At 39.7% G+C, this 27,608-nt stretch overlaps 4 protein-coding genes and 2 long non-coding RNA genes across 6 annotated transcripts; 4 read left to right on the plus strand and 2 right to left on the minus strand.

The window, feature by feature from the left end:
- The first annotated feature begins 5,959 nt into the window (after nt 1-5,959).
- LOC131675889 (uncharacterized protein K02A2.6-like) lies at nt 5,960-8,103 on the plus strand. The gene is made up of 2 exons (XM_058955023.1): nt 5,960-7,065; nt 7,116-8,103. Exons 1-2 carry the CDS (start codon nt 5,960-5,962, stop codon nt 8,101-8,103), a joined length of 2,094 nt encoding a protein of 697 aa, XP_058811006.1.
- A 957-nt stretch (nt 8,104-9,060) lies between these two features.
- LOC131675890 (uncharacterized protein K02A2.6-like) lies at nt 9,061-10,185 on the plus strand. The gene has a single exon (XM_058955024.1). It carries the CDS (start codon nt 9,061-9,063, stop codon nt 10,183-10,185), a length of 1,125 nt encoding a protein of 374 aa, XP_058811007.1.
- Nucleotides 10,186-10,583: 398 nt separating this feature from the next.
- Nucleotides 10,584-11,387, minus strand: LOC131685284 (uncharacterized). The gene is made up of 3 exons (XR_009304775.1): nt 11,278-11,387; nt 11,105-11,191; nt 10,584-11,040 (listed from the first exon to the last, which is right to left on the minus strand). It is a non-coding gene; the product is annotated as an uncharacterized LOC131685284 (long non-coding RNA).
- A 2,269-nt stretch (nt 11,388-13,656) lies between these two features.
- On the plus strand, nt 13,657-14,470 carry LOC131685232 (uncharacterized). The gene is made up of 2 exons (XR_009304764.1): nt 13,657-13,862; nt 13,926-14,470. It is a non-coding gene; the product is annotated as an uncharacterized LOC131685232 (long non-coding RNA).
- A 7,916-nt stretch (nt 14,471-22,386) lies between these two features.
- LOC131685043 (putative nuclease HARBI1) lies at nt 22,387-24,993 on the plus strand. The gene is made up of 4 exons (XM_058968467.1): nt 22,387-22,604; nt 22,670-23,534; nt 23,592-23,736; nt 23,799-24,993. The coding sequence occupies exons 2-4, from the start codon at nt 23,163-23,165 to the stop codon at nt 24,152-24,154; spliced, it is 873 nt and encodes a 290-aa protein (XP_058824450.1). The 5' UTR covers nt 22,387-22,604; nt 22,670-23,162; the 3' UTR covers nt 24,155-24,993.
- Nucleotides 24,994-25,555: 562 nt separating this feature from the next.
- LOC131675891 (uncharacterized) lies at nt 25,556-26,535 on the minus strand. Its single transcript, XM_058955025.1, has 4 exons — nt 26,522-26,535; nt 26,175-26,370; nt 25,962-26,121; nt 25,556-25,899 (listed from the first exon to the last, which is right to left on the minus strand). Exons 1-4 carry the CDS (start codon nt 26,533-26,535, stop codon nt 25,556-25,558), a joined length of 714 nt encoding a protein of 237 aa, XP_058811008.1.
- Between the last annotated feature and the right edge of the window lie 1,073 nt (nt 26,536-27,608).

Here is a 27,608-nt window from a genome sequence, read left to right on the forward strand (position 1 = left end):
CACTTCCGCAAGTCGAATCCGCCTTCAGCCATAAGGGATTGAACTTCGCTTCGCAAACGTTTCGCCTTCGAAATCGATTCCGCTCCAGAAAGAAAATCGTCCATATAAAAATCTTTCTTTACAGCAGGACCAGCTGTTTTAGTACGCGAGTGACAAGGAAAGATGAAGGCGCTAAACCGTAAGTGACCGTCTGTAGCTCGTACACCTTGATCGGTTCAGCCTGATCGAAGCGCCACAGGATCCGTTGAAGCGACGTGTCCTGCCTATACATTTTGGCCACATCTGCAACTAACGCGACGGCGCGCTTGCGAAAACAGATCATGATGTCCAGCAGATCGTCCTGAATTACTGGACCCGTAAGTAGAGTGTCGTTGAGCGAGTGATTTGTGGTGGTTTTCGCTGATCCATCGAACACTACCCGTACCTTGGTCGTTGAGCTAGACTCTTTAAACACAGGCGGCCCTATTCTGCGCGGCGAGTGAGGTGACTCGCGGCGAGTCACTTGAGTCGCGCGATTCTGACAGACGAATGCAGTGAGAAAAGTCACTTCGGATGAACACCGATGAACTCTCACCTAATTCTCACAGTCGCAACTGAGTGAGTTTAGTCGATGCGCCGTGACTTTTCGAGTCGATACCTTTGATTCAAGTGACAGAAGTGCGAGATCGAATTTTTGATATTTCATGTAGGTATTTTTAAAACGTTTTGCAATTAAATAACTCTGAAATTTCAAATATTCTTTCAGTGGAGTAAATGAGAAGTTGCAGAGAATTCCAAATATTACCAAAAATATCGGTGATGTTGACAAATGTGTCTAAAGAAAACAAAAAGGGAAAACAATTATCGGATCGATCTCGATATTACAGATGTACATTTCCCTTGTGTAAGACTGTGAAACAACAGCAGGAGCCGAATCGTACTAGTTATCGATATAAGTACCGTGTGAATCAGAATAATTTGGCTCAATTTACACGTTCTTCACATTATTCGAGGATTTGCAGCCCCATTCTCTATTATTATGTATTATGTTATGCTTTTTCGAACGATTGAGATTTTCCTTCTTAGTGACGACATGAAAATCACATGAGGGTACCATTGGATCGAACTAAATTGTTTCGAAAAACCAATTCGTCTTAATGCTGTTGGTATAAGGACTCAAAAAATTCTTGAATATTTTGTAGAAAATGATTACTCCTGAGGCTCCTGAGGAATAAACGTCAGCATGCTGTAAAATATTGGATACTTTCCGATACGTCTGGTTATGCCGGACAAGTCTTAAATCCTGGCGTCTGGTCATGTTAGAGTAGTACAGTATGTCATAGCTCCCACTACCCCAATCGTTTCAATGACATTACGAACCTTCCATATATCGCTTGGACAATCTAGGGGATGACAGGGGGTACGAAAAAGTCCATTGAAAGAGTTGGTGGGGGTTCATGGAACGAACACGTGGACTCTCATTTATGTTTTTATCCTAATAGATTATTATACTCACAAAAAATTTCAAAACCAAGAGAAATCGGCAATGGATGCAAAAAATTCAGCAAACTGATGCGAGTTTGTAGTGAAAAATATTCTATTATAAAGTTATATGTTGCATGCATCTCTAGCACATGCTTGTAATCGGATTTTTTTTCTTTTAACCTTAGAAGTTAAATGACTTTGTTAGGTGACATCCAATTAATATGCATCCTTCAACAAAGCTACAAGCTAGGTTTTAAACTATGCAAAATCACTGTGGAATTTTCCATTGAATTTTGAATTTTAATATCTATCTTCCATAGATACGTGAAGAACCGATTTACTCGAATAAATCCTTTCTTGAGCATAGTTTTCTTATCTTAGAGATCCGAAATAAGCAAAAAAAAAATTTTTTATTTTGCACTGTCAGACCCCTTTAAGGACTATTTTCCTAGGACAGGATCTGCCAGCTGGCTTCTTTTCTCACCTCTTATATTTTGCTAACCCCTGTTGAAATGATATACCCTTCCCGACCAATGTTGTCAAAATATTAGTTTTGTTTCGGATGAGTTTAAAACTTTTCAGATTAAAATATTCTATATGTGAAACAATCTTACGTTTCTGGTAAAAACAAATGTGAATTCAGGTTACAAAACTTTTATAGTATATTTATAAAATCAGTTGATGGCGACAGAGGGAGCATCCGAGCATTTATTCACAAAACTGGCATGTATGGGAAACAGGTGATCATTAAATTTAATAACCGGACGCACCTCCAAAAAGTCTCTTTGCAAAAGTTTAGCTCAATCGGACAAGATTAAAAGGTTGCTCAAGACGGCCAAAGCGCAAAATTTTTCACCCGTGAAAAAACATAAAAGGGCCGATTTAACGATTGAATTCGTATTTTTGATGCTATTGCGCACTTCCCACCAACCTGGACTCCGCACTTTTAAAGTGCGAGTGATCTCAAAACTGCGAGCTGTCAAAAAACATGTATTTCAAGTGATAGAGATGGTACTTTTATAGACAGACCAGTCAAACTAACCGGTCTATGAGAAGAATTTAATGGAAGAATGGTAAGTGCGCAGTGCGGTTAGAATCCAGTTTTTAGTACCACAAGCAATAACTGGTTTAGGATGTAATGCAACGTCGAGATCTACTGCCACTCTGATTTTTTAAGATAGCCTTTATGGAGCTTAGATCCTTCTGGATTTCAGTTTATACTGGGGTTTGAGAATGCTGATTTAAATTTATTTTCTATTGCAAATGTCTTAGAAATGCATGAAACAACGGATTTTGTATCTTCGCGTAAATAAATATAAATAAATAAACAATCTTCAGTAAAAAACCGGAAAAAATATATCCGATAGGGACGGGCATAGCGTAGTTGGTAAATCAGTTGCCTTGTACGCAGCTCACCTAAGTTCGAGTCCTAACTCCGCACATAGGGCTAGAGATTTTTTCAAGAGAGATTTCTCTAATCCGAAAAGAGGCGAATGACCCTAAGGTTAAAATGAAAGAAAAAATTCCAATTCTTACAAAGTAGTTTTTGTTAGCTGACTTTAGGGATTCATCTAGGAGCGATTTATTTATTTTTAACCGATTTGTATACTGAAGGTTCTCTTTGCCGAGTTTTACGGGTTAAAACTTTTTAAGCGATACTTATGTCTGTGCTTATACTGAAGGATTTCTGTCCGATTTTATGCTTGAAGTTTATTTCCGTTATTTATGTTCAACTAGCTAATACCAATCGCGCGTTGCTGCGACTTTCAACGAAAGTTTGGGAGTCCATAAATCATATACATACAAACATTGACTTCTATATATTTCAAATATGCTTGAAACGGGTTTTGCGAAGCATGTTCTCTCCTTGCAACTTTTATTTTCGGTCGTTCATATGTAATATATGTTTTTATTTTCTTCTTCTGAATTCGCTTTTTTGTCATTGTTGCAATAAATTGAGACTTGGGTCTTTCCTATCTTTTTGCCTTTCACATATAAAGAAAGGCTATGCAATCACTGAAAAAATCGACATTTCAACCGAGGCCCGGAGGGCCGAGTGTCATATTGATGCCCCCGGAGAAGTAACCAAGTTCCTAAACTAATGTCATACCTATTTTCCAGCGAATTCTCTACTTGATTTCAAATGAAAGATACAGTAATTCCATTGACTGCTGCTGAATTTCATTCGGTTCTGACTCTCGGTTCCGGAGTTACAGGTTGGTTAGTAAGGTTACACTGGAATTTCTTATATAAACCGTTGCAATCGTAATACCTAATAGGCTAAAAATCTATTGAAATGGTCAACAAATTACTTCGACTCGCAGGTCTAGATCACTGACTTCCAATCTAAGAATCTTTAAATATATTGTCCACTATCGACAATCCCGGAAGTTCCGGATTCCGCGCATATTCCACAATGGAAGTCACATCGATTCTTAGGTGATGATTGAGCCGATTTTCTCAAACCAACTCTAAAATGGAAGATATAATATGTAGTTGGATGTAGTTCCGTCCCCCCTCCCCTTCCCCTTACACCTTTTCCCTTCATCACCCTCTCCCCCTGGACCACCCTCATACCTGCATTCCCTCCATCCACCCCGTATACCGAAAAATATAAAGGGTTTCTGACGCACCCTTCATTCTCAAACCACTAAACCCCCTCCGTTTCCAAACCCATTCCCCCAATATTTCAAAATCTGATCACATGAATATAACATTGAACTCAGGCTGAGGAAGTCAATTAAATATCATACTTTTTTGTTTGAAGTGATTTGGTGTCAACTTTCGTGGGATACGTGCTACGTATAATAAGAATGTAATAGACATTTTCACAATTATATTGAACAATCTCAGCTAATTAGCAAGGGACAGGAAGGTGTGAAATATTTGTCAATATTAAGAGCTATAGTACTCAAGGAAGAGCAAGAAGTTGAAGGAAGAAAGTTTAGTAAAGCGTTGAATAGGGTCATATGTGCAAGCTTAAAGTTTCCTGGTGATTTAACCTTTTGTCTTCTGCAACACAGGGGTGCGAACGCGAATGACCTGAGTTTGCGGCATGTCCGGATAAGCGTAAAGTCACTTAATGACTTATGGTGTAGGAATCAGGAAACTCCAAGCTTACTCATATGACCTTATTCCACGCTTTTCTAAACTTTCTTCCTTCAACTCCTCGCTCTTCCTTCAGTACTATGGTTCGAAATATTGAAAAATATTTCGCACCTTTCAGTCCCTTACTAATTAAATATCGTTACAATATAGAAAAGGACAAAAGATTTACTCACTCTAAGTCATTAATAAAAAAGAGGAAAAAACAGATAAGGAAAAATAGCTTGCATAAATGAGAAAGGCACAATTGCACCACTAGGTGGATTAAAACAGGTTTTTATATTACCTATTTCCTAGAAAGCTCAATTCTAATGGTCCATGTCGTAATCCGGATATTATTGGTGCAGAGCCCTGTTTTATATTTTCTGTGCTGCTCAGTTGATGTTTCGATAAAAAAAACGCTACGATACATTCCAGCATGTCCATTAAGGATTGTTTGCGAAGTATATACTGTCTGTAATCGCAAGCCTTAACCCAAGTAAAAATGTTTGCGATATGATAGTTCACGATGTTTATGACAAAGTTTAGAAAAATTTGTGAGTTGCAGAGCTCAGGAAAGCAATCAACCTGCGTAAGACAAGATCAGTGCATAAAATCTTGAATTCAATCATCTATGGTAAAAATCATTAACGTTTTCTGATCCATGGAAACATACAAGGCTACAATTGCATAGATTTTCTTTTACATGAAAAATAAAATGTGCAGCAAGGGACGTATGTACGAGAATCTAATTTAACCAAGTAATTAAATTGCCTGGATCAGCAATAGTTTGTAATCAGAACAAATTCATGACTATCTAGTAAACCGCACATTAACTCCTTCGTAGAAAGATCTCATCTCATCAGCGAAAACGCGAACAGACATTCAAAGCCCTTCTGCTGGAAACCGCCAGCTCCACAATAGACAAAAATAAATGGTGCTTTGGATTTTTATCGTAAAACTGTGTCACACAAACTAAAAAAATCATTGCTTTTAAAAAGATTTGTATTTTATTCACAAATGAATAGTAACTTAGCAGGAGCCCCTATTGGTCCATCGTCACAACATATGCACGAAAGTACAGTGTCACCACCACTAGTAAAGCTAACATCGGGTTTCATCATCTAACTGTTGTATATGTAAATTTAGTTTTCTGGCAACACTCTTCTTCAGTTATAAAAAAAAGAAGTTCAGAAGCAAAAACGTATTTTCCCCGTGATTTTTAATCCGTTCAGTATTTTTAATACGGTCGACATTCAAACAATAAAACATTTAAATGTAATCGTGGCTGCCTTCTCTATCCCGATATCCCAAAATACCTAACATTTTGGTGTCAGAAGTGGGATTTAGAGGCATAAGTTTTCCGGTCGAGAGTGACGCGTTCGTTTCGGTTTCGCGAAAAAAAATCAAGATGGCTAACGAAGAGCTAATGGCATCTCTCGCGCAGATGTTAGCCAATGCCCTACGATCCTCCATTGAAACAGTAGCTGTGGGACATTCGGATGCCGTTAGGGCTGCTACAGCACATCAAGCCAAGCCACCATCGTTCTCAATCTCCGAATATCGTTCTTCGGAAAACACCTCCGTTTCGGATTATTTCAAACGATTCGAGTGGGCATTGCAATTGAGCAACATCCCGGCTTCGCAATACGCACATTATGCTCTAGTGCATATGGGTACGGAGCTAAATAATGCCATAAAGTTCTTGGTGAGTCCCCGTGATCCAGAAGACCTAACGTACGATGAACTTCGTACGACGTTAGTTGGCCACTTTGACCAAGCAAGAGATAAGTACGTAGAAAGCATCAAGTTCCGCGAAATCGTGCAACAAAATGGCGAACCTGTATCCAGTTTTGCTCTACGACTCCGGCAGGGTGCCGCAAACTGTGAGTACGGAGATTTTCTCGACAGGATGCTGATTGAGCAGCTTTTGCACGGGCTTGAATCGCGTGACATGTGTGACGAAATTATTGCCAAGAAACCGGCAACGTTCAAAGTAGCATTCGAGGTCGCACACACTTTGGAAGCCACCCGCAATACAGCCAAAGAAGTTCGAACGGCAAGACCATCGTTGTTAGCTGAGGCGACTAATAAGTTAGGTTATGAAAGGCCGAGGACGCGCAAAACAAACCTTCCCTCACACACACAGAACAATCAAAAACAACAATGGAGTGACCAACAGTCATCCGAGCAGAGGGTTTGCGGTGGATGTGGTGGCAATCATAATAGAAGTCAGTGCAAATTTCGTGATGCAAAATGCTTCAATTGTGAGCGAAAAGGTTACATTTCCAAAGTGTGCAGATCCAGCACACAGAATCCGCAGGATCGATCCACCGCCCAGATCCATTCGGATGCGATACTAGCTTCTCCAGTCGACATGATCCAGCCATTGAGTAAAATTCACTCCATCAACACATGTGGGAAGCAAGTTATCCATGTCACCATTGACGGACACAGCATGGACATGGAAGTAGACACCGGTGCTCCTTGTGGTATAATCAGTGAAAAAAACTCCGTGTTATCAAACCGATTTTCACACTGTTAAAATCTGACCGTCAATTTTCCAGTTACACCGGGCATCGTATTCGGTGTTTAGGTCGTCTTCCAGTGAATGTTTCTATTGGTTCCACCACACGTAAGCTCAACTTGTACGTTGTTGCCGAAGATTACGATACACTTTTCGGTAGGGAGTGGATCTCTCAATTTGCGACCGAAGTGAATTTGAACGAGCTTTTCACCCAAAGCAATACGGTACACTCGCTGACGTCTACATCTTCCAAGATCTCAATGGATCAGCAACAGGCATTGTCACAGTTGTTGGCCAACTATGATGACGTTTTCGGTGACACGGCGGGAATGCTTAAGGGACCCCCAGCATCGGTGCATCTCAAACCAGGTACAACCCCGGTGTTTGCAAAAGCTCGAGACGTACCATTAGCATTGAAGAGTAAGTACGCGCAGGAAATTGACAAGAAACTTGCGGCAGGTTTCTACGAGCGAGTCGACTACTCGGAATGGGCGTCCACCACCCACATTGTGGTGAAGAAGAATGGAAATCTTCGTATCACCGGTAATTACAAGCCTACTGTAAACCCCAGGATGATTATTGACGAACACCCGATCCCCAAGATCGAATCCATCTTCAATCAAATGAAAGGAGCCAGTCTGTTCTGTCACCTGGATATGACAGATGCTTACTCACACCTCCAAATAGATGCAGAATTTCGACATGTTCTCACGCTCAATATACCAACACACGGGTTGATTCGACCGACAAGAGCAGTATATGGAGCCGCAAACATCCCTGCGATTTGGCAACGTCGTATGGAAACAGTGCTAAAAGGTTTACCTAATGTGGTTAACTTCTTCGACGATATTATAGTCTTTGCAGACAGTTTCGAAAATCTACTAATTGTCCTTTCAGCAGTTTTCGATAGGCTAAAGAATCACGGTTTACGATTGAACCGTTCGAAATGTGTTTTCGCCACCCGGTTCTCGAATGCCTGGGTCACAAGATCGATGCAGACGGTTTACACAAATCCGACCAACACATAGAAGCCATACGAGACGCACCTCGCCCATCGAATCCAGAAGAGCTTAGATTATTTTTGGGGAAAGCCACATACTACAATGCTTTTATTCCCTCTCTCTCAATGCGGTCTCGTTGCCTGCGTGACATGTTGCAGGAGGAATCTTTCGAGTGGAATGCCGAGAGAGCGTATGCATACGAAGAAATCAAATTAGCTCTCATTTCACCGCAGGTACTGATGCCGTATGATCCGAACCTTCCTTTGATATTAGCCACGGACGCGAGTAAATTTGGGTTGGGAGCTGTTCTCTCGCATCGTCTAGAAAACGGTCGAGAGCGCCCAATAGCGTACGCCAGCTGCTCTATGTCTGCTACCGAACAACGTTATCCGCAGATTGACAAAGAAGCTCTCGCCATCGTATGGGCAGTCAAGACATTTTTCAACTACCTTTATGCTCGCCGATTTACTTTGATCACCGATCACAAACCGTTGACTCAAATATTGCATCCAACCAAATCGCTACCAATTCTCTGTATCAGCAGAATGGCTAACTATGCCGATTATTTGTCGCACTTCAACTTTGATGTTGTGTACAAATCGACGAAGGAAAACGTTAATGCAGATTACTGCTCTCGAATTGCTCGCACTCCACGGAACATCGACGTAAACAAACTTTCCGTTCGCGTGGGGAGGAGAGAGTGAAGGTGACGGGTTTGAAGTGTTTGTTTTACATCAAATCGCACAACTACCTGTCCGTGCTGAACATATCGGACGTGAGACGCGCAAAGATCCTATTCTTGGTAAAATCGTACAACTGTTGGAAGCTGGAGCCGATTTGACACGATTCGACTATAAAGCACCAGAAGTCAAATATACTCTTTCTGCTACATGTTTACTGTTTGAGCACCGTGTAGTGATACCACCCGTTCTTCGTCAGTCCGTGTTAAATGATCTTCATGTGTCACACCTCGGAATTGTGAAAATGAAAGGAATAGCTCGTTCGTTTGTTTACTGGCCGGGAATCGACACAGACATTGAGAAGACAGCGAAATCTTGTGCAGAGTGTGCTCGTCAGGCACATGCTCCCTCCAAGTTTAGTGAACACCACTGGCAGTACCCCAATGGCCCGTGGGAAAGGATACACATAGACTATGCTGGTCCAGTGGCAGGTTCAATGTTGCTGATTATAGTTGACGCGTACAGTAAGTGGTTAGAGGTGAAAGTCACAAATTCAATGACAACAGCAGCAACGATTGGCATTATTGATGAGTTATTTTCTCGTTATGGAGCACCTGTTACCATTGTGTCAGATAATGGGCCGCAATTTACCTCTGCGGAATTTAAGGAGTTTTTGCAGAATAGCGGCGTCAAGTTCCACAAACTCTCGGCCCCCTATCACCCTGCAACGAATGGCCAAGCAGAACGTTACGTGCAGACAACAAAAGACGCTCTGAAGGCAATGGGAACTACTGCATCGACGTTGCAGTCCAACTTGAACAACTTTCTGCAGAGATATCGCATAGCTCCTCATGCTACCACTGGAGAATCGCCATCCAAGCTGTTTATGGGACGGAACATTAGGACACACCTAGACCTGCTAAAGCCCGAAGACGTTCGCCAGAAAGTATCGATGAAGCAAGAAATCAACTTTAAGCCATCTTTCCGTGAATTCAGTTCGGGTCAGAACGTGTATTTCCTCTCCGGTAACCTTCGTATGGAAAAATGGATTCCTGGTGTGATCGCCGTTCGACTGGGAGATTTACACTATGAAATCGAATATTCTGGTAAACGATTCAAGCGCCACATCGACCAAATTCGTTCGAGATTCGGCCCTCAAGATCATCAGGCGATTGAAGCATCGGACGTAGAAGAATCAAGCCAACAAGCTGCATCAAGGCACGTTCATTTTTACGGCAACGACAGCACGCTTCATAATGCACCTTCAACTCCAATCAACTTTAGAAGTGCTCCTACTGACCAAGGATCACCAGAGTTCTACACTCCATCTGCAAGCCCAGTGGACAGCCCCGTTCCTCGAGATCCTCCTTCGATCATCGTTCGCCGTTCGACACGAATCCGTCATCCTCCTCGCAAGTATTCACCGTAGATGGTTCATTTTGAAAGGAGGGAGGAAATGTTGTATATGTAAATTTAGTTTTCTGGCAACACTCTTCTTCAGTTATAAAAAAAAGAAGTTCAGAAGCAAAAACGTATTTTCCCCGTGATTTTTAATCCGTTCAGTATTTTTAATACGGTCGACATTCAAACAATAAAACATTTAAATGTAATCGTGGCTGCCTTCTCTATCCCGATATCCCAAAATACCTAACACTAACCAATTTTCGCATCGTGACTGCAGCAGATAATCTCATTAAACAAAGAGTATGGTCTGCAAGAGAACATTTTCCACCATGAAATATCGTCCGTCGATAGTAGTTATTGGTTGCTCACCATTAAGGACAAGTTTATCTGCAACATATTGCGGTAAGCATTCTCGATTCTCTACAAGGTAACACCAAATATGCATATCAATAGCTGCTTCCTGTCTTAATCCTAATGATCCGACAATATATGAATCTACATGTGATCCCTCCTGAATCCCAGAGCTATGGAGAAGTGTCCGTAATTCATTTGCTGATATAATTGCGCATCTTTACAGTATCCAACAGTTGCACAGCAACTCGAAAAGAAATAAACGCAAATTTCACATTAGAAAAACGATTTCTGGCAATTTGGTGGCGGAACATGGGGATGTATCTTATGCACTCTGATTTATTCTGTCTTGCGTGCCTTGTTTCTGAGAGAATCACATACAGCCAATTTTCCGGTGCATACACCAAATCAAATTGCTCAGCTTGTTCCACTTGTTTTGATTATCCTTGAGGTCCGTGATGATACGCAATTGACCGTTTCGTTTCGGCACTCGTCGCCAAAATACTGCCGACCTGACACAAAACAATCACTACACGGTAAGGCGGGTTTTAATTTTTTTTATAATTTCTGGCGATATATTTGAATGTGTTTACCGTACTTCCACTCCAAGGCCGTTTGGATTGATGATTGTCACGATTGTGTGCCGATTCTGCACCTCCCATTGTCGAACAGGCAAGTTCCTGAAAATAGCGATAGGATTTCTTTAATACTGTGAGAGAATTAAAACACGAAAGCAACAGTCTTGACACACTTGAAATATACTTACATGTGACAAATTAATCTCCCTTCAGTATAATATAATATAATATTACAATTGCACAAAATAGTTGTTGCAATGCAAGAGTAAAACAAAATCGAGAATTCAAAACATGGCGAACGTTTGACATTTCGCAAAATGAACGCCGAGTCACTTGAGGTTCACTGTGTCACTCACCATGAAATGAACCACTCACGTCACCCGACTCGACTCGTAGAATAGGGTGACAAAAGTCATGTGACAGTGAAGTGAGTTTTGGCGTCTCACCTCACTCGCCGCGCAGAATAGGGCCGAGGATGATGGGGCAAATAGTAAGTAGTGCGCCCTTCATCCAGTATATCCTCAATTTCTCCGACCAGTTGCATATGCCCCATTGCAAGGTATTCTTGTAGGAATTCGTTGTAATGGTCACGTAAATCTGAATCCCTTTCCAAACGCCTTTCTAGCTGCCGAAATCGTCCTAAGGCCGCACCCTTCGAATCGCCGATTTTGTCGTGGAACCCATTCCGTTTTGGGTACTGTACTAGATAGCGTCCCGATTCGTCACGGGTGAACGTGCTTTGAAAGTGTTGTTTGCAGTCCTTCTCGTGACCGAAGTGGCTTCTCTGACATCTCCTCAATTGCCCAGAACTTCTCGATGATCTTATCCAGCGGTTCAGCTATCGCTACGTGACAACTAACAGTAGCTTTTGTTGTAGACCACTCCGACTCGCCCGCAGCTACCCAACCAAATACCGTGTTGACGAATGTCGGCAACGGAGATCCGAGTTTGCAAATTTGTATCCGGCCACCATCGAGTAGATGAAAATCATAGAAGAATTGAGACCCAAGCACCAAATCGATCGGACCAGACACGAAGAATTCCGGATCGGCTAGCTCCATGCCGTTTGGTGGTTTCCAATCTGCCAATGGTAAAGAAGTTGACGGCTGGTCGCTTGTTACCTGCCTCAAAACCAGAAAGTCCATTGACAAAGAAAACTCCAAAACCCGTGACGAAACAACAGCAGAAACTTCGTGAGCTATACTTTTCTTTGAGCACCCAATACCGTTGATTTCTACTCTTTTATTTCGTCTAGGTAGTTTGAGTAGATGAGACAAATTCTCCGACATCAGATTCGCTTGAGAACCGGAATCCAACAATGCCCTAGCGAGATGCGTTCTACCCCAGATGTCCTTTATTTTCAACACCGCCGTTAACAAAAATACATGTGTTCCAGAAAGCTCCATAGCCATATTGGAGGAAATTGATGCAACCGAACTTGTTACTGTACCACCGGAGTTCGATGCACCACCAGGGGTTGATGGAGCTGTAGCTTGTATGCTTTGTGTGGCTGAAGAAGAGGCATTGGAGGTGGGAGCAGTACCAGAACCAGGAAATCCAGGATGAAGAAGAGAATGGTGCTTTTTAGAGCAAGTTCTGCACCGAAATTTGGAAGGACAGTCTCTCGCCATATGATTTCGCCCCAAACAATTGCTGCAAAGACGCTTCGAATTTGTTAGCTGTAGCCGTTGGTCCACCGGAAGTTTGCTGAATGCCGTACATTGAGCGATAGAATGCTGATCACCACAGGATGCGCAGCTAGGACCTTTGTTTCCGGTCGCCGAGTTGACCGAAATCTTTGCAGGACGAGATTTGAACCCAGTTGATGCAGCTTGACTGCTTGACGTAGTCATCCATTGGTCCACCGAAACTGCATCTAAATCTCGTGTTTGTTTTTTGAGAAAATCCACCAGTATTGTAAACAAAGGTTCGACCTCATTAGAAACGCTTTCCTCCCAATGTTTTTGTGTGACGTCGTCGAGCTTAGATACCAATAGATGAGTAAGCATTGCTCCCCAGCCACTAGTCTTCTCACCCAATTGATCCAAGATTTTGGTGTTACGTTCGAAACAGTCGATGACGTCATGAATCCCCGCTGCTGACTCTTTCCGAATTTTCGGGAACTCGAACATCGCATTCAAATGCCGCTTCTTGAGAAGATATCCATTAGAGAACCGTGAAACCAAACCATTCCAAGAAACCCTGTAATTCGCCTCGCTCATTGGGTACGAATCGACTAACTTTAACGCATCACCCCTAAGAGACGCCCGCAGATAGTGGAATTTTTGAATACCACTGAGTTCCGGTGAAGAATCGATCAAGGCTCGAAATGTGTCATGAAAAGGCAACCATTTTTCGAAACTACCATCAAATTCCGGTAGATATATTTGTGGTAGTCGCACATAAGTGTGTACACCGGCCGGTTCGGAATTAGATCCGCGGCCCTATTCTGCGCGGCGAGTGAGGTGAGACGCCAAAACTCACTTCACTGTCACGTGACTCTTGTCACCCTATTCTACGAGTCGAGTCGGGTGACGTGAGAGGTTCATTTCAGGGTGAGTGACAAAATGAATCACAAGTGACTTGGTGTTCATTTTGCGAACTGTCAGAAGTGTGTTTTTCTTTTTTTCTAAGAAAAATATTTGCATTTTCTCTAACGTAAGTTAAATTTGATTTTATTTTATCGATTGCCAGGGCAAAAAACGGTATTACGGTTGATGGAAGCGCTTTATTTTGGATTTAGAACGAAACAGACTAGAGTGGTACCAATGAGGTAAATTTATTTGACAACATTCGATCATTATATAAGATTGGCTGTCTATTTTAAACATTCCAGGCCCACATCTAAATTGATTTTACAAACAGTAGGTTGTTTGAGCTGGTTGTTGCATGGAAAAAGTTTCTTTAAAGCTTTTCCGAACACAGCTTTGTTTTGTGGAATCTAGAAAGTGCGAAGAACTTGTTCTGACGGCAGATGGACTATTCCAATTAAAACTATACATCGTTGATTAGAAAATTCTTTGTGCGATTTGTGTGCGATGGAACTCGACTAGTTTGGGAAAATTCTAATAGAGCGTCGTCCGGTGTGGAATATTGTAACCATGTACTATTCAGGCGTCTAACGAAGAGGCGCTGTTCGAGGAGCTGCAAATTATTAAATTAAGTCTGACGATACGTCAGTGGCAAAGTCATAAAGTCACCACTTCACACATTTTCGATGCTCCAGTGTAATCAATCATCAACTGTTAAATTTTACTTGGCTACTGATCTAAACGATCGAACGGATCTTGGATCTAGTTGACAATGATAGCAATGTTATATAATTTTTTCGACACATTTTATTTTTTTTTCTTGAAAATATAGAAACTTGGTCCAGCATTATACACTATCATTTATCATGTTTTTGGGAAAAACTCAAAAAAACAGGAAGCATGCCTCTCAAGTTGTAGGTTGAAAAAACTAGGTACATATAAGCAATACAGAAGACAAAAATTTGCCCTATGGTAGCATTGATTTCGCAGTCAGCTCACTGGTAGGTAGCAGTTATTTGGTGATAGGCAAACCGATATTTATTTCTCTTTTAACGAAGAGCTGCGGATGCCACGGCAAACCGGACTACGTTTACAACCCCTGTCGTATCTTGTCGATGATTAAAAAATCGATCCTGTCCTACGTAACCTTGCAACAGAGGATTCAAAACAGTTCCTACTACAGATATTCCCTGATTAAACACCATATCAGTGCTAACATTATGCCCTGAGCTTAGAATTGATAAATTTATAATGCCGTTGTTCTTACATTGTGTTTGCGATTCTGGTAAAACCATATGATATCAAAGTTTTTAGAATTACTTGGATCAAAAATACTTTCATTAGATGAACCTCATATTAATCCGAGTTTGAATATGAGTTAATTCATGAGATAGATTATGATCGTGTATATAGATAATGACGCGATTGTCGTAGGGATTAAAATAGGTTGTTCCTGTACTACGGGAACCAACAGACGCAAAATACGCAACATGTGCTTAATGGTCACTAAATTGGCGTTTTTGCTAAGAATTGGTAGAAGGGCTCGGTTGATTAATAGAACTATTATTTCATCTGTAATGTGGTATAGAATTCGTAAAGTTACTGTGTTATCTGTATGCTTAGCGATTACCGACATGGTTTTAGACGATTTCAAATGGCATCGATTTTATGAGTGATCTTTAACTTAAATCTAGAAATTCTTTGTTATGATAAGGGTGTTAGCTACCATTCTTTACTATAACACTTTCCATTTTTTTGTAGTTTGATATTAATTAATATAATGAAATAAAAAAATTGCTAAATATAGTAGGAACGAATTACATCGAATATTCAGTCAGTCTGGATAATCTTAGTTTTCACTTGAGAGAGGCACAAAGCTATTTGATTGAGGATGAACATTAATTAAGATAGTTTCAGTTTAATAGGATGGTTTTTCATTCCGCGTATGGGTGAATAGAGTACAGTGAGTCTAGTTATGTACGGGATGCAGACTAGTCTGGAGGACGGATCCAAGATATGTAGTCTTGGATCATATACACTTGGAATTTTCACGACACCACTCGCGTTAGGGCTTGGTAAGAGCAAATTGGTATCGAGGGGTGAATTGTGGTTGTCTGACGCAAAGTGCTTAGAGTTATAAGGTGATTCGTCATTGGCAGTAACTAGGTGAGGAGTGAGGTAAGCGTGCAGGAAGCTGCAGAGTAGAAAAATGACGGCGAACAACTTTACATACTAAAATCCAAGCAAACATGCATGGGGATGTAGTAAACAATGTTGTTAGCTGTCGTTTCTAGAACCAACATGGCTGATCGGCGATTTCGAGGATCGTATCACCTGAGAATAAAAGCTCCTTGGTCTGACGTATTCTTGATGATCAAGAACCATGGTGACAATATCGAACCAGTAAAACCCCAGTCGTGAGAATGAGATCACTGAGCAATACATCGGATTAACACACACGCTGTTCTTGCTACACTATTCATGATGATGATGATGGTCCCACCTCATACCCCTACAAAGGTGTGAGCTGGACGATTTATCTAATAGATAATTGATATTTTTACACATGACTAAACCAGTGAACAAAACAAATACGGACTGGTTAACAGTTCAGACATAGATTTTCCTTCAAAAGACCGCAACCAGATAGGCTTCAAATATTTCGCAAACAACCAGAGTCCATCAAGCAAATTTCCATCCCGGGAAGATGCTTGATGGAATCGGGAATTGAACCCAATATCCGAAATTTTCGACAATAACAAGCAAGACTCCTCCCGCCTGACCAAGATATCGCTACTACCACATACAAAGATGGAAAGTATCGAGTATGGTGGCAGTGCAGAGCCTAGCCGATTTATATCATCAACGTCAGACCTCAAACTAATCTACCACTAACCCAAGGCAGTCAAGAGAAACTCCCAACTGGGAATATCCTAGATTGATCGGGAAGTGAACCCGAAGTCTTGTCATATAAGAAAGAATCATCAAGGCCACTCCCAACGAACTAACTCCGGTATTACCACCATCGCAGCGATGCCAAAATTAGCCATATTGTCGAGCAAAGCCCAAACAGCTCCATCATCTACTCCAGACCCCGATTACTACAAATGTCCAAAAGCTTATATTCAACCCGATAAGCTATTTGTTCTGGTCGCTACGTCAATTTCAGGATGGTCTCTATCTGATTTACGCGCGCGTGGCTCAGACTTTTGTAGACATCTCATTATATTTTTTTTAAGTTAAGAAACAAATAACAAAATCCATCATCATCATAGAGAACATAATAACTTAGTACGCCTAAAAAGGAATAAAAAAAACAATCTTCATGATTTTACATATTTTTCAAATAAATGTAAATCATAAAAATCTGACTACAAAACAGATTTTACGTGTGAAATACATAATGTTTTGAACTGCATCAATGTTACTGCACGTTTAATTTGTCTTGGCATCGAATTGAAAAAACTTATTCCTTTGTACAACAAAGAGTTCTGTGATCTACTGAATAAAAAATTCGGTGTTCTTGCATCAGACGCGTTTCTAGTGTTGTACCTATGCACATCACTTCCTCTTTCAATTCGATCACACAAATATCGAGGCAGCATTCCATTCATAATTTTAAAAATGAACACCATTGTCAAATAATAAATCCTTTGCTTCACAGAGAGCCATTGTAATGCGTCCAACATGAAATAAGAGGAAGTGTACCTGTTACATTTTAAAATTAATCGCATGATTCTATTTTGCAGTCGCTGTAACCTCAATATTTGTGTTTGATTGGCAAGAAACAAAATGGATGGGCAGAAGTCAATATGTGGTGAAACAATAGATTTATATAATAAAATTTTACTACTAATTGTTAAATCATTTTTCAGACGACACAATATACCATACTTTTTAGAAATCTTTTTGATGACATTGTCGATGTGAGACTTAAAGGTTAACTTGTCATCAATGATTATTCCAAGATATCTTAATTCACTAACGCGATCAATAGTCTCACCATTTATTTCCACGTTAACGTCGGTCCTAGTATTAGCCGAAGAGATAATCATATATTTAGTTTTAGCAACATTTAACTTTAATTGTTTGAACTTTAACCAATGCGCTAGAGAATGTAAGTCTTCGTTCAAATGTGCCACGGCTTCATTTATATCTTTAGCTGCGATGAACAGAACAGTGTCGTCAGCAAACAAATTTAAATCACAAAATCGCAAAACCCGCCTCATGTCATTTATATACATAATAAACAAAATAGGACCCAAAACACTACCTTGCGGCACCCCAAGAGGATTGCCGAGAGGACTAGATACAAAATCGTTAAAACTAGTTTTCTGAGTTCTATCACATAAATAGTTTTCAAACCATTTATGTGCTATCCCTCCGATACCAAATCGTTCTAAAGTTTGCAAAAGTAAAGGTCTCGAAATTGTTTCAAAAGCGCGTTTTAGATCCAAAAATACAGCAAAGATAGTCTCCTTAATCTCGATTTTTTCTTTCCATTTTGCTAACACTAGATTCAAAGCGGTTTCGCAAGAGTGTCCCTCTCGGTATCCCGATTGCTCCGGAATTAGCAAATCATTACTATTCAAATATTTCATCAGCTGGCCCTTAATAGCAAGTTCTAAAATTTTCTCTAATGTGTGCAACATGTTAATAGGGCGGTACTCTTCGGCTTTATCCGTCCCAGTAACTTTGGGAATAGGAATCACTAGTGATTCCTTCCAAACTTTCGGCACGTGCCCAGTTTGTAGCGATTCATTTACAAGGTCCAGCAGATCGTGTCCGATGACATGAAAGCAATCCTGTATCACTTTTGCGTTGACATTATCGATACCAGCCGATTTTCCCAAAGAAAAACAAATATCCTTCAACTGTTCAAAAGTGATTGGGTGAAATCCATCAAATCTACAGTTAACATTAATCGGCTGTGTTATTTCCACAGGTTCACCGACCAGCTCAATACTTTGATTGATCAGTTGCACGCTGTTAACGAAATAATTGTTCAATTTTTCAGCTATTGTTTGTTCAGATTGCTCTTTTACCCCGTTGAAAGTTATGGACTGCGAGGAACTAGATTTAGGTTTAATTAAATTCTTTAGAATTTTCCATAACTCTTTGCTGTTGTTTTGATGTTGATCGATCTTCCTTTGAATATACTCACATTTGGTCTTTTTCAAAGCTCGTGAATACATGTTTCGCGCGTGTGTATACCCATTCCAAAGATGTTCATTATTAGTTCTGCAAAATTTCTTGTACTTTTTATCCCTTTTACGTTTCAGGCGCAAAAGATCTAAAGAGTACCAGCTGTTCGAGTTATTTAAGTTAACATATTTTTGAGAAACTAAACTATTTGTACACTCTTTTAACGCGTTAGTTAGAATAGCTGCCTTGTTATCCAAATTTCCATTTAATTCCGTAAAATCCAGGCTTCTCGAAACAAGTTGAGACATGGCTTGTTTCGAATATCTTTTCCAGCACTTAATTTTAACTTTATCCTCCTCACGGTTAGGCTCATTCTCCAGCAAAATTGAAATCGTCTCATGGTCTGAAATTTTACAATTGGCCTCTACATACGAATGAACCTCATCAAAATTGGAATACACGTGATCTATCAATGTTCTGCTGTGTCTGGAAATCCTTGTACACTCACTAACCGTTTGCTTGAAATTGAAAAACTCAGCCAACTGCTTCAATTGATTCGAATTTTGATCGTTGAGCCAATCAATATTAAAATCGCCCGAAATTACATTAACTTTGCTTAAATCAACGAAATTCTCCCACCAGTTTTCTAAAATTTCTAAAAACCGTCGATCGCTTGAACTAGGAGAATGGTATACTACTGCAAAGTTTCCCATCTGCATGCCTCTTTCAACTGATATACCCAAGAACCAATTATTATCAACTGCTTCGTTTAACCGAACGTTGAATTTAATCGATTCTTTGGCGTAAATAGCAACTCCACCAGTGTGTCTGGAATGCGATAGGCAAAAAACAACTTTATAACCCGGAATACTATACTGATCAAATGCATCTGCATCCACTATATGTGTTTCTGATAGAAAAACCAACAATGGACGTTTGTTTTCTACAAGATGTCGCATTGCAACAAAGTTTGTAGACAACCCGGCTATATTTAAATACAATATTTCAGACAGCCTCCCGTTTGGTAGTTGCTATTCACTTGACAAAACGTTACTTTTTTTAAATTCCAGCAGTCTCCGATATACTGAACACTGCTTACTAAATGCCGCATGGTTTACGTCCAAATTCAGTTTACGTTCACTATTCTTTTTAACACAATTTACGCATTTAAAATCAGTTGACAAGCATTCAGATGTTCTATGTGCTCCATTACATCTGGAGCATGTTTCTTTGTTTACGCATCCCGTACTCTTATGACCAAATTCTCCACAGTTGAAGCAGCGCAGCACGTTAAAGGCCTCTAAAACAGAACACCTATCCCAACCAATGTTCACCGTACGGGCTGACATCAGGCCGCTATAAGTGTCTTTGTCAACTTCAATTATAATATTGTATTTGTTATATTTGAAGCGTGGATTTTGGAAATTGGCAACTACTTTAACCTCTTGAATCGGAATGCCCTCATTCTGACTTTTCAATAAGTCAATGAAGTCATCCGGCGAATATCGATCACTCATTCCTGTAATTTTTAACTTTGGTTTACCGGGTGCCGGTATAACAGCATTATACTTTTCACCCAGATTGCTTACAATGTTTTCTTTCATCAAGTTAATGTTATCCCCAGCTGCACACTCCACAATAATCGAGCCATCTTTACCGTTTCTAAAGTTACTAATTTTGTGTACTTTTGGATTCAATTTTTCCTTTAATGCTTTTCGCGTATCTTCATTCGATTGGGAAGATTCGATTGGTTTAATAACAATGACCGGACGAGCCTTACGTTTCGTTTGGCTTTTGATCCCAGAAGCTCCCGTCAAAACATTCGCGTAAGTTTTTACTGAATTATTAGCGAAAACTCGTCATCATTTTTATCATCAAGTTCAATAAGTATCGGTTTATCGTTTCTATTCGCTATTACTTTTCGTTTTCTACTGGGATTACCATCAGATTCAGAATGAACCTTTCTCTCTGTAAAATTCCGCTTTCTGTTCATCATAGCTAATTCATTTTCGTGATAAACATTTCTATTCAAGCAACTTTTCAAATCTTCCAACTTTTTGGTAACACTGTTTTCCAAACATGCCACCTTACTCTCTAGAGTCTCTTTGAAAGATCTGATTAGTTTTTCCATCCCGTTCTCTATTGCGATGTTTATCTGCGCATCGATGTTATTTCGTACAGCAGCGAAAGATTCAGAAATGGAAGCAAGTCGTTCCATCTCTTTTCTCAAATCACTGATGATCGAATCACCACCTAGCGCGCCAAAAGATTGGACCGATAAACATTTCGCACATTTAAAGCAAAGACTTTCATTATCGGTAACCCAAGTGACCATCGATTTTGTCAGCCCAGAGCACCGCTGATGGAAGCGATCAAGGCATATTGAGCAAGCAACATTGTCTGATACGGATAGATTGCCTCTGCACTTCCCGCATTCCCCCATACCAAACAGACAAATTAAACGCACCGGCACAATGAACAATACAAAACAATGAAACGAACTCTGCGACCGACGACGCTATTCAACTATTCAACAAAATTTGGAAGCTGATATTGGTGAAATTGGAGAATATGACGAAATATCTTGAGATAATCCATGAAGAACAGTCGGGATGACTTTTAACCGGTAACTTTTTTCACATATATCCACCTAGAAGGGCGATTTGTAGTAGGTCCAAATTACCCCGAGTCCCCCTATACACACACACACACATATATATATATATATATATATATATATATATATATATATATATATATATATATATATATATATATATATATATATATATATATATATATATATATATATATATATATATATATATATATATATATATATATATATATATATATATATATATATATATATATATATATATATATATATATATATATATATATATATATATATATATATATATATATATATATATATAGAAAACTAGAGCTCGCTTCGCTGCTATAGCTGCGCAAGTAATTAAATTTACCCTCGCACCGCTTTGTCTACTTACGAAAGATAAAATTGATTCTTTCTATCTAGTGTATGAAACGTGAACAAACAATAAGTGACAATGCAAAGCCAGTGTATACTCCGTTGCAGACAAGCTGTGTTACTGTTGACTTCTCGAAATGTCCAGTAAGACTATCGATTCATGAAGTGGAGTAAATGTTGAAGATTAACATGAAGCTCAACGTAGCAGAAATTAATGCTATTCAATTCCACCATCTACGTCATGCGGTACTGATTATGTTCAAAAACATTAGTCAAGCGGAATCTTTTGCTTTGAATAACTACTTGAAACCACTAAACTGGCATGGACGTGAACTAAAATGCCAGAGAAGACGGACCGAATGACCCCCGAGTTGCGGCAGACAACGCACCTTATGTTTGTTCCAAGGAAGATGATCTCAACAGGCAGCAGCAAGCTGCGTCAACAAGGCTTGATGGACAGTTGAACGTTAATTTTAATTTTCACGCGTTGTAAAAATCTTAAAAGACCCACGGCTCAGTTATGCTAACGCATGGAGCTGTGTCAAACAAACAAGAATAAAAATGAATTTCATTTTCTATTCTCTCAATGTTTACGTTTTGAAGTTAGGACATATTCAAATGTTTCTCTTGAATTAGAAAAAATCGGACAATTTGAAATTTTGATATCCTACGAGATTGGTCTTATTGCCGTAATACAATCCAGAATTATGAGTTGTTTCGAGTTTTTGTACAGTGATGACGAGAATGAAGATAGTGATGATGATTCTTTGGAACGTTCAGTGGTGCGCTTAGAACGACGAAAAATACGAGATAAGAGTAATCCTTTAGATTTGCCTCACGACGCGTAAGTCTCTATTAATCTTTCGTATAGGGTCGATATCCATTCCTTCGTTTTCCAATTAATTCCAGTTTTATTAAGCATTTCCGGATTTCTAAGGATCTGTTTAGCTACTTGCTAAATATTGTTGAAAGCAAATTGGGTGGCACCGTTGGATCTGCTTCGGTGTTACCACCCGGATAGAATTTTACAATAGCATTTACCCTACAAACAATCATAAATCAAAAAATATTATAGTTATTACTGTTTCAACATTGTTCTATGCCAAGTTCTCACAGTAGATTTACAATAAAATTTCATGTAACAATAAATTTCACTGTTCAGCAAAAAACTGATACAGTGCATTCACATTAAATTTTACTGTTTTCGGGAAAAAAATGTATGGAGAAAAATTAATTTTTTTAATGTTAAGATACATAACCACCCCCCTTTTTCACTGTAAAAGTCTATTTTACATTGAAATTTACTGTAAAAACGTTAAAGTTTATTGTTTTTGTATTGTAGCATAACACTAAAACTTACTGTAAATTATTGTAAAATTACTGTACTGTCACAGTGAAAATCATGGTTTTGTTACTGTACATTTCTATTCGGGCAATCATCAAGTTATCAGCCGCATTGCGGTTCTTTGCTGAAGGTAGCTACCAAAAAGGAGTGGGAAACTATATGTTCGTAGGGATGGCACAACCCACGCTATCAAGATCGTTGTCTTCTATAATTGACATATTTGAAACCGAAATTTGTCATACCGCAATAAAATTTCCCACGGATGAAGCAGAAAGAAATGAAATTAAAATGGCATTCTACGAAAAAACTGGATTTCCAGGAGTAATAGGGTGTGTCGACGGCACTCATGTGAAAATTGTTACGCCTAACTCGAACATTCAACATCTTTACTACAACAGAAAAGGCTTTCATAGTTCGAATGTTATGCTGGTAAGTTCTTGTAAGTTTTAAATAACAATCATAAAAAGTTCACTCCTATTTGAAAAGGTATGTGATCATAAACTGAGAATCCGCTACGTAGATGCAAACCATCCTGGTTCTAATCATGATTCCTTCATATGGAACAGTAGTCCTCTGGATACAATGTTGCATGAGATGTACCAAAACGGCGAACAAAATACCTGGCTGTTAGGTAGAAATACGCGCTAATGTATAATATATAATTACTAATTCACAATAAAATTTCGATTACAGGCGACGCCGGATATCCGTTGAAGCCCTATCTGATCACCCCTTTTCGATCTACTACAAGAACTCCAAGTTCGGAAAATCAGACTAAATTCAATGAAATACATTCAAAAGCAAGAATGACTATCGAACGAGCAATCGGAGTATTGAAAAATGTATTTCGATGTAGCTTAGGTGCTCGACAGTTACATTACAAACCGGAAAAGGCTGCAAAGATTGTAAATGTGTGCTGTGCACAGGGATGGGAATTATCATTCATTCGCATGATTCTTAGCGAATCCGTTCATTGCTTTGACAGCAGCCAGTCGTTCATTCACGATCCGACTAAAACTCTCCAAAAGAACACATCTGAACGTAGGTAGAGATGAACTTCCGAAAATGTGAGCCAGGTAAAAGAATGACACGTACTATGTTGAATGAAGAAGATCGTGTTCTTCATACGCGGATTGAATCGGAAGATTGTACTGTAAACATTCACAAGTGAATCAACTTTTAAATCACAAATGAATGTGACATTGTATTCTCTGGTTGGGTTAGGTCAACTTTATAGTGCAAATGTACACTATAATCAATGTTGAGAAGTAGATTGCACTACAATCCACTTGAAATTGATATTGTGATATGCACGGAATCGTTTTAAGAAGTTATTTTTTTCACCAGCACATTGCAAACTACATTCTCAACAATAAGAGATCACCAAGTGAAAATTTCATAGGTCTATAAACAAGAACGACAAGTTTTTTTTATTAGAACGATCCGGTGAATGTTTTGAAATGAATCTTTGTGAATGAAAGAATGCATTCATTTGCGATCCTTTCTGCTTTCATTCAAAACACTACGTATGCGATGGAGAATGAATCATAGCCGGGCGCTGACACTTTTTTCAGTTTTGTGTTTTGCTTCTCGCTTTCACATGAACGCGTAACTCTGCACAAGAAGGGTTGCCGAGATCGGGTTTCACAGTAAGAGCATGTTGGTGGATGATTTCAAATTGATCGTTTCGTGAAATGATTTTTCCCATGCCTGGCTGTGCATTACATAATTTGAGGCTTCGATTTAATGTGCCACTAGATGGTGAAGATTGGCAGCCCATTGAGAATGACGAACATGTTGATCCTGTAGTGGAAGATGAAAGTCACATGTCTGCCGATGATATTAGAAGAACAATTATGATGTCGATTATATAAAAGTCATTGCGTATTCCGTCAAATAACCAAACTTATATTAAGTTAGTTAAATAAAGAAAAATGTCTGAACTAATTTGTAAATTCATTAATTCAACATTAATCAAAAACTCTTCGACCAACGACCAATAATCAATCAATCAACAGCATACAAGGTTTTTAGATCTGTGTCGGAGTGTGAAATATGACTTTTCCGATCGTACATATACTGCTCCCGAAAACCATACTTCCAACACACAGATAGAGAATTGACACAACACGCACACGCATCCACATTTGCACACATGCATCACACACACACGATTGTATACGCACACATAATACAATCACACACCACTACGACTCAAACTTACACAAGTTTAAAACAAAATTTTGTGTTTTTATAAATTATTTCAATATTTTTTATTTCATTTTAAGTTCATCATACGTTTTCTTTTATTTAATATTTGCGTTTCCCTCAAATGTTCGCTTGTTCCATCAACTCTAATTTCCTCTTTTTATAGTCGAGCACAGCCATTTTGTACTGGATGTACTCCGCGTGCTGCTTTTCTTTCATTAAATTTCTTTTTCCAGCTTCAATCACTTCTCCTCCAAATAATAACATTTTCTGGAATATCTGGATATATCCTTAACATTGTCTTTAATATCCTTTAAGTATTCCGTCTGCGCCTTCAAAAATCCTTCTCGCTTATCCGTCCTATGTTCGCGACGTTGCGTTATTGTTTCCTGCGTCTGGATGTCTTCGCCGATTTCCTCTTCAATCATCACATTTTCATCCGGATGAGATGCAAACTCTCGATCGTGGTCGTTGACTACCGGAAGATTTTCTTCATCGGATGATTCAGGTGATACAGTGCTCTGTTCCGTAGGTCTTCCCAAAGACGTCGATGTGCTCGCAATCGGTTCAAGGCCATATACGCTGCCTGTTATAAAAAATTGAGCACTCTTCAAATTGCACTATAATGAAATTTTATGTAATAATTACCTGTAGTGTTCACAGCAGTATCTAATGACAAAAGAGCGATCACCGACTCCTCACAAGATGAGAACTGCATCATTTTATTTTTTCCTCCTCCTGTGGCTCGCGATTCAATGCGGTTGTGGGACAGTTTGCGTTTCGTTTTAAGCTTAAAATCTGTCCATACCTGCAATAAAAACTACCATTAGTATCACACAATAAATATTTATGCATGCTTACCTTTTGCCACTCCATCATTGAACGAGTCGGTGGACCGAGGCTGTTTAGCTCCCTGCTTATGCGGTTCCACACCTCATTATACTTGGCCTTTGAAAAACAAGCTGCCTCTGCAAATTTTTGACCCTTAGCCACTGCAGGTTGCTTCTCCATATGCTTCACTAAGCACTCGAACTGTTTTCTGTTCGTAACTTTCAACCTTGAAAAGAATGGAAAATGTTTCATCAATTTTCCTCATCTAATTTACGACAAACGCGAAATTTGATTAAACATATAAAAAAAATTCTGGCGAACGAATTCAACACTCTTTTCAAATTGTAATAAAAGGGATAATGGTTTAAATAACTCACCGTTTTGTCTCCATCCTTCTTTTAGCACTATCGCAACCGAGAAAACCGACCGGATTTTGTTTTCGTAATTACCGGAAACGCAAACGATTTGAATTTTCGTACTACCTCGCATCTGTCACTTGGCTTACAGGTATCGACTGTAAAAGTCACGGTGCATCGACTTTAGTCACTCAGTTGCGACTGCAAGAATAAGGTGAGAGTTCATCGGTGTTCATCCGAAGTGACTTCTCTCACTGCATTCGCCTGTCAGAATCGCGCGACTCAAGTGACTCGCCGCGAGTCACCTCACTCGCCGCGCAGAATAGGGCCGCCGTTTTGTGTCGGCGCTGGAGTCTGCCGTGGTAACTTGCCAACCAACCCTGCCCTTACCTCGAAATATTTCTCCTGGAATTCCGCCTGAACTTGCCGATGTGCCTCCGTGTTCTCTTCATGCTCCTCCGATCCCTCGATATCGCATTGAACCTCCTCAAACTCGTCCCACTTCGCCTCGAGTTTCTCCAGACGAAACTGTATTTGGAGTTCGTCGGTTGCTAGGCTACTGTTGAGAAATTCCGTCCGCAGTAGAAAATCTACGATGCTATTCCGAACGTGGATCTTGGGTTTCAGCTTCTTACCCATAGTCAGATCCGTTGAGCTGGAGAGTTTTGGACCAGCAATCGTCTCCTAGAAAAATACCAAGCGAAGAACCCTTCCAAGAGAGATGTATCGATTTGGACAGGTACTCACCTGGTGAGCCTGTCAAATAGGCCTTGTATCTTTTGTCTCTCAGGAACTCTCCAAAAAACTCGTAAAGCTGCTACCAATTTTCTCCAGATCCTCAATAATGACGTCAGTAGCCAAGACAGCCGTATGATGACCCGATGATCCGAATGATGCCAACAGTATTGTTTGAAAAACTGTAAATATGCACAAGCGCAGCACAAAACGAAACCAATATGTCGAGTAGGACAGGTACTCACCTGGGAGCCTGTCACTACAGGCCTTGTACTCGACTTTATAACTGCGACTCGTTCCTTCTTCCCGTTGTGTAGAAGAACCACAGGTGGTAGCGCTTCGCTACCGTATTTCAGCACTTCTGACGATGGAT

Source organism: Topomyia yanbarensis, chromosome 1, assembly GCF_030247195.1.
Source record: "Topomyia yanbarensis strain Yona2022 chromosome 1, ASM3024719v1, whole genome shotgun sequence".
Lineage (NCBI taxonomy): Eukaryota > Metazoa > Arthropoda > Insecta > Diptera > Culicidae > Topomyia > Topomyia yanbarensis.